Raw genomic sequence first — 13737 nt, forward strand, 5'->3', positions numbered from 1 at the left:
ACTCTGTGATTGAGTTTTACATGGCTAGTTTCTTGTCATTCATCTCTCCCCAACTTCAGTCTGTAGAGAGATCTTCCCATCAACTCAACCTAAACTAGCGACCCAGTCCCTCTGAATCCCATCATCTTATTGTAATACTCACTACCTCTAGTTGATATTTTAATTCCCCATTTATTTGCTTGTCTGCCTGCCTCTTCTAGGAGCATGCAGAGAGCAGGCACCATGGCTATCTCATTCATCCCTGACTCCTAAGTGTCTACAACAGAACCTGGCACAAGGAAGGGTTGAGGTTGGGGAACCTGTGGCCTTGAGACCACATGTGGCCTTCTGGATCCTTGAGTGAGGCCTTTTGTCTGAATCCAAATTTTACAGAACAAATCCTTTTAAAAATCAAAGGATTTGTTCCATGAAGTCTGAATTTGGTCGAGGGGCTTGGGGATCTGGAGCTCGGCAGGCTCAGAGATCTGAACAGACCTGAAATTACAGCTGTAACAACTTAATCCAGATTCTCTCCCAATTTTCCCACAGAGAACTCTTCTCCTGCAGTATAACCGAAGTTACATGCTAGGCAACAAGCACTGTAGGATGCAGTTTGGAAAATGATGCCCTGATCATTCAAATGATCCACGTCCACAAGGGAAGTTCTGACCAGGAAACGGCTCCCGCTCGGGTAGGTTTCCAGGGAAGGGGTACGGTGACCGGCTGCGTGGCTTTCTGCTTCTGATTGCTAGTCCAGGCAACTCTTCTGTCCCGCAAATTTCCGTAATGTGAGTTGGCTATAATTAGATAATTAATTAGGGGCCCTGATTTGCATTACAGCCATCACTGCTGGTTTTAACACCATCACAACCGGGAAATAGCACTTCTTGTGGGGGAAAAAGCTTTAACTGTTTATAAGGCGGTTGGTGTTCGAGCAGCTTTGTGCTCGGCCCAACCGCAACAGGTGATAAAAGGTGTATCAAGGTGTGTGAGAAGCCTGATGATTATTAATGCTGCTGCTCTGGGGCGCTGGAAAGGCAAGGTTGTTACTCTTTAGCACACTTTAGATGAAATCAAGCAATCAATGTGATCAGTGACATTTAGGTTTTATAGCTAAAGACTTGTAGCTTAAAAGAAAACAGTTACAATGAACTTTCCTGCAAAACCATGCCATAATTCAAAAAGTTTCTACTTCCTAATATCCTCCCTTTTTTTCTGCCATTAAAACAAATGTATTACAGGGTGATCTTCTGCAGAGTTGCTTAGAAATGCAACAATTTCCATTTGTAAAACAGTAGACGGTAACTACCGCGGCATCCATGGCCTTCTGCTTGTACACTGCTCTATGGTGAGTCCAACTGGAAAGCAGCAGTCCCTACAGGAATGCCAACAAAACCAGGCCCTGACAATGCAGAGCAGGTCCTTCCTGCATGACAGGACACTCCCTGTGTGTTTCACACAACGCAGTCACATTTAATAATAACTGTCCCCACTGGGGGTACTGCCACCTGCAAGGAAGGTAGCTGCCTCATTCCCTTGTGAAGAACCACTTGCCACCGATGTATCCTCAGCGTTCTCGGTATTTCTCTTCTGGCAAAGCAGAGGCATCACTAGAATAGAACTTTTGCCTCCACTAAGTGAAATTCCTCTCGTGTGTAACAATGAACACCCACCTTATAGGCAAAAACAGAAAGGGAGTTTGAGTTTGTTTTAGGGACTGTTCATTGCCTACGAGTATGTGTAATAGGCCAGAGAAATAGGCAGAAGCACGCATCTCCACCAGGCACAGGAGCTGTCCTTGCTGCACTATTTCCGGGTCACACTAATTCCCCGCTAACCACCAGTAGCTCTAAGCATGGAAGAAGCTCGAATGAAACACACAGAGTACAGGCTAGGATTTGGCCGGGGTGGAGGAGGGCACGTGAAAAACAGACCGATCGGATGGCGAGGAGCCCGCACCTGGACTGCATTTCCGCCTGTGCTTTGGACTGCGGATGTGGCGCTGGCTGGTGAGGCAGGCACGGGGCTTGGGGAGGGGCTGGCACCTGTGGCTGAGGAGTGCCAGCCTGGCACTGGGAGGGGGCCCCGGCCACCTGGGACACGGCCGGCGGCAGAGGCGAGGAGAGGTGCTGCTTCTGGGGCTGCTGCTGCTGTTGCTTGTATCGGGAGAGGCTGAAGAAGAGGCCTAGAATGGCCTTGAGGTTTCCATTCCTGATCTCTGCAAGACAACAAAGAGATTCTCGTCAGATGGGAGCCCTTGCTTCTTCCCATTCAACGGGCTGCTTCAGCCCGCACGTGAGTTTAATTTCTTTAGGATGTGACAGATTTCCTGAATACTTCATTGGTATCACAGTCAATTAAAATCAGGCCTAAACCACAAAGAAATTGGCTTGTTCTCCCCATTGGGATTAGAGTGGATACACAAGGCAAGTTGGATGTCTGGCAAGTTCCAAGAGGGAATTTTCAGTGAGGACACCACTGCAAAAGCAAGCACCTGAGCAAGCTGTGCATGTTCTACAGGCCAGGTGACCAATCGGGACGGAGGCGCTCTCTGCCACTGGGGAAAACTCACTGGTCTTCGGACTGCACTTGGCTTCCACCAAGTCCATGTTCTAAGCGTCAAGACACATTGAGTGTGCCAAGTGGCCACTGTCCCACTCCCCAATCCACGCTCTGCTTTACCCAGTCATCCTCCGCTCAAATACCGGGCTCTGTGTCTCCCTTGTCTGTTGAATGAATAACTCTAATTTGGGATGGGTGTAGGGATAGGCTATAAGCACTTGTTTCCATAAGGCATTCATACAAAACATCTCCTACATTCAAAGAAATTAGAAAAGAGAATACATTTTTAAAATTCCAGACAGTATTTTTCAGATGCATTTGCCTCAAGGCATGCATAAAGAGTCACAAAGAAGAATAAAATATTTATTCACAGGCAGAGGCTATATAGATAGCAAAGGGCCTCTTCTTGGGCAATCCCTCCTTTTATGCAGTTCTTTTAACACCAGATGCCGATGGCTGGAGTCTGAGCAGACTCCGAGGGCGAAGTGTACTAGGGCCACCCGGCACGAGGGACAGAGGAGGAGGAACCTCGGTGGGCAAACACACTCAGCCACCCTCTTTGTTGCCACCCTAGGTTGGATTTCTTTTTCTGAACTGGATGTGAGGCCCAAGGAAGCTTCAGAGGCCTTGTTAGAGGGGTGGGTTAGCCCCAGGCTGGAAAGGAGGCTGCTAATGAAGGAACAAGAGTTTTCTCCAAGGCCCAGTTGAGGGGCAGAAGGTATGAATGGAGTCCTTTCAGAAGCACGCTCCGTTCAGTGCAGAGGGAGGAAGGGCAGCCGGCCAGTGTCTTTGGTGCACTGTGATCTGCTGATTAGGTCAGGCTGAATTACTTAGCATTGCAGCATCCCTTTCTCCAGGCTCTGAAGAAACTAACAGCACCAACTTCTAGAATTCAGCCTTTACTTCCCATTTAGGGAGCTAGAAGATTCCAATCATGGGACAAAGCCAACAGGAACATTCTGTTTAGAAAACATAAGGCGTGAGGTTCCAATCTGTATTCCACTTACTAGCTGTACAACCCTGGGCAAGTCACTCAATCTCTCTGGGCCCCAATAAAATAGCAATACTGACACCACGTGCTCCGTCACACAAGGCTGTTTTGCAGATCAGATGAGAGTATATGTGTGAAAGCACACTGTGAACAGAAAAGTCCTTCACTGGTATTGGCTATTATATGACTGCAGCCCCAGAATTCTGAATGAGATTCTCATACAGCTCCAGTCTCATGCCTTAAAAATGATGATTTTTACTATGGTGATCTTTTAATTTATTGTGCAAACTGCAATATTTTTGAGAGTGAAAGTGGGTGGAGGGGGAGCTCTCAAATGTACCTGGACCACAGCTGTAAGCTAGGACTGACATGGACAAGTCAGGATGCCAAGTCACTGCTTATGAACCACCCTTTGCAATGCAGGCAGCAGAGAAAACTCCAAAGAGATGTGTGAGCGCCCCCCCACACAATTTCTTGAGTAGTTCAGCTCTGCTTCCTTTTCCAGCCTAAGGAAACCAAAGGAGGGGCATACACCTATCGTACACTTCACTTCTGTTTCCAAATGTTCTCGCCAGTACACGAGAATCACAGAGCGTGAGGCTTGGATGGGATAATGTCATTGGCTACTCATTCTACTCATGGGGAAACAGAGGCCCACAAGGTGGAGTGACACACCTGTGGTCACCCAACTGGGCAGTGACAACAGCTAGGCACAGAACAATGAGCCTATCAAGCGCTGACATGCAGGTTAGCATCTATTAAAAAGCTTGAGAAAACAACTTTTCTTAAATTGAATTCACTGGAGGGATAATGTAGCACCGATTGTGGGGACAAAATCTACGTAAGATTTATTTTTAGTGCTGTTTACAGTTATTATCAGGTTGTTATACAGTTTATAATAAGAGCTATTACTGACTAGTGGTACATTAGGTAAAGCTCTTCATAGGCAGAATCTCATTTAGTCATTATAACCTGAGAAGTGAATATTATTATCCCTTCTTTACTTAAGTTCAGAAAGGTTTTATGACCTCTCTAAGGTAATAAACGCTGGAGCTGGGATTTGAATCTAGATTTCTCCAGCTCAAGGTCTGGTTTCCTAACACTGTGTAACTTGGCTTACTTGTATACTCATCATGTGTGGTGAAATTAAAAGCATACCAGATAATGTTTTATTTATTAAGCTAGCTGGTGGGCATGTAAGTATTCTTTATTCTCCTGGTGTGTCCAATATTCCATAATACTTTGTTTTTTTAGACCATGCAAGAAAAACAAAGAGGAGAGAAACTACCAATTCAGCATATTAAGGGTCTCAGGGCTCGTCCACTGCAAAAAGTAGGCACGTGTCCAGATCAGGACCTTCCATAACCTGCCGGCCCAGCCCCAGGGCAAACGAACGGAGCCAGTCTTGTCATGGTCTCTACCTCCTGTGGTCATTCGGCCATTTACTATTCATAATAGTTTGCTCCATCATTCCCTAAAACATTTGCCAAAGAGCATAGTGCTCCTCTAATAATTATACTTTCTCTTAGGTGGCAGCATTTAAGGATCACTCATTTTTGGAGCCAGAAAAATGAATCTTGAATCTCTACAGTCCGTCATTTATACACTTTGAGTTTTTACAAAACTCAATCTCCCTGAGCCTCAGTTTTCTTCTTCTTTAAAATGGGCATACTTCTTGCTGCCCCTTTGCTATAAGATTGTCAAGAGAATTGAAGACTAATTGAAAATGAGTACACTCAGGACACTGCCTGACTCCCTACTTCCTTTTTGGGCTCAGAAAATATGACCACACTACCTGCAGCCTCCTCGGAACAGGGCTCCTCACCCAAAGGAAACCTAAGCAGAGGTCTATTCCTTCTGCTCACCCCCTGTAAGGCCCAGTCACCGATGTCCAGAAGGAAATTAATCATGAATAATCCGACATTAGAGAAAACTCAATGGTGAGCTTCTTTCTGGTTTTTAAAATAACGTTATTGAGGTTTAATTTGCATCCATAAAATTAAGGTTGCAATTCCATGATTTTTAGTAAATTTAGTATATTCTAGATTTAGAATATTTCTATCACCCCAAAAAGATTCCTCATGCTCCTTTGCAATCAATTTCCAAACCTACTCCCACGCAACCAGTAATCTGCTTTCTGTTTCTATATAGATTTGCCTCTTCTGGACATTTTATATAAATAGAATTGTGTAATATAGACAGTCCCTGATTTGTGATGGTTTGACTTATAATTTCACAGACTGAGTATGGTGTGAAAAAAACAACATCCATTCAGTAGAAACCATACCTTGAATACCTGTACAACCATTCTGTTTTTCACTCTCAGTACAGTATTCAATAACTTATTTGGAAAATTCAACACTTTATTATAAAATGGGATTCGTGTTAGATGATTTTGCCCAACTGTAGACCAGCCTAAGCATTCTGAACACGTTTAAGGTAGGCTAAACTGAGCTAGGCTGTTTGTTAGGTTAGGTGTATGAAATACATTTATCTTCAATTTACAGGACATAACCCCTTACTCCGTGATAGGTCAAGGAGCATCTGGCTTCTTTTACTTAAAATAATGTTTTGAAGGTTCATCCGTATTAGGGCGTTTGTCAGTTTCTTTATATTGCTGAATAGTATCTCATTATGTGGATATACCACACTTTATTCACAAAATGATGGACATTCACACTGTTTAATTTTCTATTCCAAGCACAAAACTCAAGAGTAGTAAATGCTCTGAAAGCCACATAGTTTTTGCCATGGGTGGTCTATAACAGACAGTATCCAAAATAGCTAGAATCGTGTTCTTTCCATATTTCCAAGTGGTATTTGTCTGTGTTCCATGAGGCTTGGTGAGCCAGATCCTCAGGAAGCCTAAAAACAAAATCCAAAAGCCCACAAAAATGTGTCCCTCAAGATACTTCCCAAGGCTTTAGAAAGGGAGTATCATTCTGTGTCTGATCAACTAAATTCACCCTCTTGAGTCCCGGAGAAGGAAGACAATGGAGACTAGAGAGAATGGATTCGCCCAAGGAGACGCTGCCCACTGGTGACTAAGCAGCACCGGAGCCCTGTCCTCCTTTCTCTTCCTGTGGCCACCTCCACGTAGCCTGAACAAACTGCACAGGCCGTATTCCAGTTTCTATTAGCATGAGTATTGCCTTGACCCCAGTTTCTTTGGTTTCTGACCCATCTCTTTGTTCCCAGTGGCTGGTACAAATCAGCATAGATGCTGTGGGTAACATCAGGCATGAAGGGTAAGATAAATAGGAGAGTTACTTTCTTTCAACATTTTTAAGGAGGAACCTCAAGCCTGGTTTACACAGGCACTGGAATAATCTAGCACATAGAAACCTGTTTTGTACGGCAGAGAGATTTGGAGCCAAAGGGGGAGATACTGTAGACCGCAGAGTTGCCGAACTCCTATTTAACTCCCGTAAGCCACAATTGTGTAAGGCTTGCCCAGTGGAGACTGGGGATTCTTTGGTGGCATTGTTCCTGCAGGTGTGCCAGCTAGACACCAAGGTTCCTCACCCAACCTGCAACCTCACTCTTCAGCCCTGTGTGCTTGCTGCTCACCCAGCCTGCCAACCACTCTACCCACAGGGGATGTGGGATGACAGGGAACAGAGCCTACCGGGCCCCTTCTGCAGAGGGACTCAGTCAGTGCCATGTGCAGGCAATGTGGGCTGGAGGAAACAGGAATGCTCCACCAGCTGCTTTCACCCAACAGGTCCAGAAAGACCTCGTCCTGCTTTCTGGCTCAGGAGGAAAGCAGGAGCACATTCAGTACCTCAGTCTCTGGCCATCCGGCAGCAAACCCAGCACTGAGCTAATCAAGTCAAAGACTGATTTCACTTCAAAGCACACACCCCTTCCACCTGGAAGGCTCTTCCTGTCTCTGTTTCTCCAATTTGCAAGGTTGATAAAAAGCTAGCCCTTTGCCCCCATTATATTATCTATGTCCAGTCATCTATCTAGACTTCCTTTCACCTTCCTTTTCTGTCTGTTGAATGTCTATTCACCCTGTGAAACCCAGGGGAAACACCACCACTTCCATGAAGACCCCCAACTGCCCCAGGCAGAGCTAATCTGCCTTTCTTTGGTCACCACTGGATCCTGTACCTACTGGACCTACCACTAGCACAGCTTTTATTACGTAATTATTGGAATCAAGGCTAGTTTTATACCCGACTCGACTATCGTGTACCCCAGTGCCTAGCACTGTGTCTGGCACACAGGATGTGCCCAACAAAAGTTTGTCGGACTCACTAGGATATGCCTTGCCCTCTGACACTTGCTTCTCCATTCCAGGAAGATGGGCTCAAGGCCAGACAGCACAAACCCAGGTGTTCTCAAAAGATTGCTGGAGATAAAGGCCATCCTTCCTCACAGGGGCAGGTTTACAGATGGCTGTGACAGGTGGCGCGTGTGTCGGGGAAGGGCTGGTGGGGGACCCTGAACATGGCCTCCGGGCAAGGGAGGCCCAGGCTCACAGGGCGCTGGCAAGTCTCCAAGAGTAAATAGACGATTTGACCTTGAGTAACACAAAAGGGGTTGGGGAAATCTAGTCCAGGGAAGTCCCCCAAACCAGCAGCTCCTCCATGAGGTTCACTCAGGCCCCAGCCTCTGCCCGAGGCAGCCGCCGTCTGTGCCCTGGAACAAAGGCTCTGTGTGGCTCTCCAGCAGGCAGGTCGGGGCAGGCCTGGGCTGCTGAAATGCGCAAGGACAGGTGCATACACACTGCCGGGTCCAAACCCAGCTTGAGTAGCTGGGAAAGGGTGGAGATGTGTCTTTGGGGCTTTCCAACTGCTGATGTTTTTTTCCATCAGAGAAGGATCCCCAGGGCACTCAATCATCTTCAAAAGGAAAACAAAAAGCATTAAATCTACATTACTTTTTAATACACTATAATGCTTTTCTAATAGTCATGCAGGTGGGTAGAAACATAGGCAGTGGTGAGTAGCTGAAAACACCAGCACACGTGGATAGCTTAGCCACTGCCAACCTCACGGGCCTTCCTTCTCCTGTGTGAAACTCAATCTCTTTGGGCCTTGTATGATAGACATAATACTAATACTGACCTCATAAGCTTCCTGGGGGGATTAAAGAAGATATAAAAGTATACAGCATTTAGCTCCATGACTGACATATGGTAGGTTCTTCATAAAAGGTTTCCATTCCTACAATTTAATAGGATGTCAAGTGTGATATTTCTATAGCCTGAAATTACAAATAAGGCCCAATTAGAGGATAAAAGGCTCGAAGTACTCTTGCTTTTAATAAGTTCAAGGAGGAGAAGGCAGGACTGCAGCAGTTCAGACTCAGTCTTACCCATACCACCACTACTGTTCCCCAACACCTCCCAAAAATCAGTATAAGACGACCAGGTGACAGAATGTCATGTTGGGGGTATAATGTTTCATGATCATGGAGATGGCTACTTCCCTCCCCTCACCAAAGAGCAAGAAGGCAGGTGGGGTCCTTGTGCTCTTTGAGTCAAGGGGGTGGTAGAGCAAGAACCAAGGAAGGGAAAAGGGAAGAACATCAAGCCATCATGCCTCCATCTCCTAAAACCACTTGCCCTGGAGGGAACAGTGAAAGAGGGCTCTGAGTAGAGTTCGAGATTGAGGTTTTAAAATGAACAAGATTGAATCATAAATATGGATATAACACTTTTAATAACTGAACGTGACTGAAGGGTTAAGGATTCTGGCTAAGATATCATTAAGTAAGTCTCAAACCAGCAGGAAAGATGGATTCAACATGGCACTTTCAGTAACTTAAGGCAGTTACTGAAATACCATAAAACCCCTTCATAGTTATACCCCAGTGTCTTCATACCACACCCCACTGGTGACAGTATGCTGTTCTACGCTCAGACACTCCACGGGCCATCCCAACATTAAGAGGGGGCAGAGGGCTAAGAGGCTCTCTGCATGATACCCTCCATGGGCCACATTTTCCCAGTGTTCTAGATAACCAAGAGTTCTAAATTGGATTTCTTTCACCGTTACATGGCGTGCCTAGATTTTATCCGTCTGCTGCCCCAGAAGACACCATGAATATGAGCTCTGGAATCACACAGACCTGGGTTCAAATCCTGGCTCTGCCAATGTCTAGCCATATGCCTCAAGGATGTCACCCATAACCTCTTTAAGCCAAAGTTTCTTCATTTGTAAGATGAGGCTGTTATAAACTCCAGCTTCAGGTGTGAGAACTGAAGCTGATAAGATAAAAATCCTTAAAAGAACAGTTGGTATTTACCCATTCAATGAATACGTATCGCACAGATTCTCTATGCCTTCCGGCACAGAGAGGATGGGGCAGATGGGGGAACAAATGAGGCAGAAGGCAGGACAACTGGTAGATGGCTGAGTGGCTAGGGGTCACCTCCAGGCCAGGCGAGTACAGCAGACCTGCAGAGTCTGCATCCACGAAAGGCCTTGCTGCTGGGCACAGCTGCGTAAAAGTCCCAGTCGGTGCTCTGCAGAGGTGAGGGGGACAGGGCACAGGCCTGTCCATGGGGTCCTATCACTCCCAGAAACCAGGAGGGAGCATGTCCTGCCACCTACCGGCCAGCACACGAACTCTCTACCAGGAGGAAACATGCATCCTCTGAATGGGAACTGGCATCTCCCTACCACCACCAACCCCTGCCCCAGCAATGTGTATTCCACGTGGCAGTCAGCTTGATCTCTTCCCCAGGGAAGGGGAATCCTCTGGGATTAGGGGTGACCACACTGCAGCTGCTTCTGAGACCTCCGGAAGTAGTGTGCCCACGCCTGACCGGGGATGGGCCCAGCAAGTTCGAGTTCCCAAAGAGAGAATTCTGACAGTCTCACCCAGAGACACGGCACACCCAATGAGGCACTAACAGTGCCCCTTCATGACGCCACCACACAATATCGGAACAGTCTGCAGCTCAGAAACGCAGCCGGGAAGGCCAAGCTTTTGCCATGCGGCAGAGCAAAGGCAAGGAGCAGTCCCACCGTGGCACCCATCGTGTTTGCAGACTCACCTGCTCCGTCCGGCCGCTCTGGTCCTCACTGCTCCCCACCACCCCACCCGGACCGCCGGAGTCCACGCTAGCAGGCATCCTTTCGAAAAGCAAACTTGCTGCGGGAAGATGCTATCACCTGAAGCCCAAACCGCGTTACCTGTTCTGGGAACACTGGAGGCAGGTGCAGCCTAATGAGCTTGGGAGGTTGCCTGGGCCTATGGCAGCTTTGAGCTGGCAGCCGCTTGTATTTACAAGCAGGAGAGGGAGGGAAGGTTTCCAGGCTAAGACGTTGCCTGAGGAGGCTGAGAATTCGGACCAGCCATCTCCAGACCAATACCTAACATAACAGCGAAACACTCGCGATGCTAATGTGCTAATTAGCTGCCAAATTTAAGTTAATTAAAAACTAATCGGGATGTAAATATGTAGCATTGCATTAATAAATCACATGCTTTTATTTCTTTTTTTTTTAAAGCAAGAAAAAGTGCTGCATTATCTAATAAAAGAGCTAAGAAAGAATTAAGCATTTTTCCCTGGAAGCTGTGCAGCTTAAATATGTTCTGTGGTTAAGTATTCTCTCTCCCACAGAGAAGGCCTGGCTTGATAATGAACCAAATCCCCAGACAGGTGAATCAAATCAGCATTGTATAAGCAAGGTCTTCTCAAATAGGAGCAGCTCCCCCCTCTCTACCCCCACAGTGTCTTGCAGACGTGGCTGGTATGGTTGCATCTGCATTCTTGGAGTGATTCCTTGGGGTGTGAGAAAGTTGGCATCCTCAAGTCTAGGCAAGCATTGAGCCGTCTATGGGAAAACAACCCGAAGAGCCAACCAGCACCCCTTGTCTTAATGGTATTAATATCATCAATAAGTAACAGGTGGGCTTTTGTAAAGATGAAAAGCAGCTTGACTCACCTTCTGCAGACAGCCCCTGGATGTTTATTCCCTTAGCTGCCAGGAAATTCAAGCAGGCATCTATGTTTTCAATCTACGGGGGAAAAAAAACAACAATACACACTTAATAAATGTTTGGCCCTCTCGAGAACCATGTCTTACTAGCAACAATGCTGTAAAAACGGCCTGTGGATGGACAGACATACAGTGGGGACTCTCCTTTGTCTATACTTGCACAGGAAAAGGTTACCTAACATCCCAACCATACAGTGCCAAGAGTTGAGGCCTTGGATTGCTCACAGCTGCCAAAAATAACCAGGGTGGAATTGGAGTGCTCATCTTGATCACTGTCACCAGTACAATCCTGAAAACTTGAGCAGCTGCCAGAGAAACAGAGATGTGGACGAGGTTAGTGGACCCACCCATCTACCAGCAGCTGGGAGAAATTTCCAGCCACCAAAGAGGCAGGCAGGCAAATGCACAAACATTGGCTGGGAGTTTTAGCAGGAATCTGGGTAGTGTTTATTCAAAATTCTCAGGATGGCAGGCATTGCAGATGACCAGGGAGGGCTGCGACCTCCTCAACCTCTCTGTCCTTTGTGCTCTCTGTGGCAAGAACAGACCCACCAGCCAGAGCCTGGGAGGCTGCCCAGGTTTGCCAGGGCTAATGCCACGGCCAAGGACAAGCCAATGTCCAGCCCTCGTGAAAAAATAATTGGGTCATTCCCAAGGGTCTAATTTGACTTCAGTTGTCAGGGCAAATTATTTTTTGGTTTAAAGGAAAGTGTTCTGGCCTGATTAATGTCACTGGTGACCATAAATAAAAGAAATTGTTTTTGACTTGGCACAGGGATCTTTGCATTTCACACAATTTGCATTTCACAGCGGGGACACCACTGATTCCCCTCTACAACCACCCCCCCCCCACTTCCCAGGCTCCATCAGTGTTCTTATGAACTCAAACGAGTATTTAACCCAACGAGTTTATTTTGAACTCATAAATGATTGGCTTTCACGGTATACATGTGACCATTCTCCATCCCCATGCAATTTCCTGAGGCTCCTTCACAGCCTCAGAGAGTGTGAAGCATCTATATTTTAAGAGCTCTAATTTAAGCAGAATCTAGCTCCAAAGCAGTCTTCCTGAAGTTTGTGTCCACTGATGTCCAGTATTTTCCTCCTCTATTCCTGGTCTTCACATCTTCCAAAGGCTTTAATCTATGGGATACCTGAATGAAACTGTACCCACATTATAGAATCTACTCAACACTGAGTTTGAGGTTACTGCATCCTTGTGTTTTTATCACAGGTTTCCATGTCCTTCCCAACTTCTACCCCACCTTCAAGGGTCCTCCATCTGAGAGACATTGTCTCATCTCTAAAAAAAGTAGCAGAGTGCAATTTCCTGCAAACTAAATAAATGCTGATGCCATGGGTTATGCTTGCCACTGTCGCAGAAAATCACTCCCTATATAGACAGAGGAAGGGCGAGACTGCTTTTAATCTCTCCTTTCCTCTGTCTAGCCCCAAGGATGACTGACAGTGACAACAAGGTACTGTCACCTTGGAGGGAAGCAGGGAGGAGGAAGCAAAGAAGGGAATGGCTGCGAGTACCCTGTGGATGGTATTTTAGAGCAGTCTGCTTCCATTTGCAAGTGTAACACAATTTATATCTCTAAATGCTATTTTACCATACTCTGAAACTCTGCTTTTGAGAAAAAATGTTAGCTAGCAATCTACTAGTCCTTATTTCTACTGTTGTACACAGAAACCATTCAAAGGGATTTGTTGCCCCCAGAAAAGAGACAATAGTATTTAAATCATGATAAAATTAGAAAATTCCTCTTCTACTGCTCATCTTTTCCTATAATCCTATCCTACTTCTTTAACATAATATGTTACACATGGCTGATAAGTGAGGCTTTGGCTATTATGTACCCATGGAAAATGAGAAAAAGAAAAAGTTGACCATCCTGAATCTCTGTTATTGCAAAATCAAAAATAGTACACTTGATATTCATCCTGGGAAGTGTCATGTAGGTGGGCTGACGTGGGTAGGTTAAGCAACAGTCCAGTGGCGTGGCACCGAAGGAAAAAAAGATTCCCACCAACATATGCAAGAAAAGCACTGCTCTACGGCCTATATTTCTATAAAGCTTACCTTCCAAGGAGCATTTGTCGTATTTATGGAGTATTCAATGCACACAGCGTAAGTTAAGTACAGGGTAGTATCTTCTTGCAAGGCTAGCCTTGACACATTTCACTTTAGCCATCTGCTGGGCTCTCTTTTAATGTCAAGTTGTATTCAAAGGATGGATA

At 46.0% G+C, this 13737-nt stretch overlaps 1 protein-coding gene across 7 annotated transcripts in view; it reads right to left on the minus strand.

The window, feature by feature from the left end:
* NAV2 (neuron navigator 2) overlaps positions 1-13737 on the minus strand; it is a 378822-nt gene that overhangs the window by 215350 nt on the left and 149735 nt on the right. For all 7 annotated transcript variants that reach the window (XR_012918953.1, XM_012756707.2, XM_012756702.3 and 4 more), the window contains exons 4-5: positions 11440-11512; positions 1939-2197 (exon numbers count right to left, since the gene is read on the minus strand). Coding sequence is in view for 6 of the 7 variants with exons in the window: in XM_012756707.2 (XP_012612161.1) it covers positions 1939-2197; positions 11440-11512 (332 nt within the window). In the remaining variant the exon portion in view is untranslated. The remainder of the gene's footprint in view (positions 1-1938; positions 2198-11439; positions 11513-13737) is intronic.

The sequence above is a fragment of the Microcebus murinus genome, chromosome 4, assembly GCF_040939455.1.
Source record: "Microcebus murinus isolate Inina chromosome 4, M.murinus_Inina_mat1.0, whole genome shotgun sequence".
Taxonomy (NCBI): Eukaryota; Metazoa; Chordata; class Mammalia; order Primates; family Cheirogaleidae; genus Microcebus; species Microcebus murinus.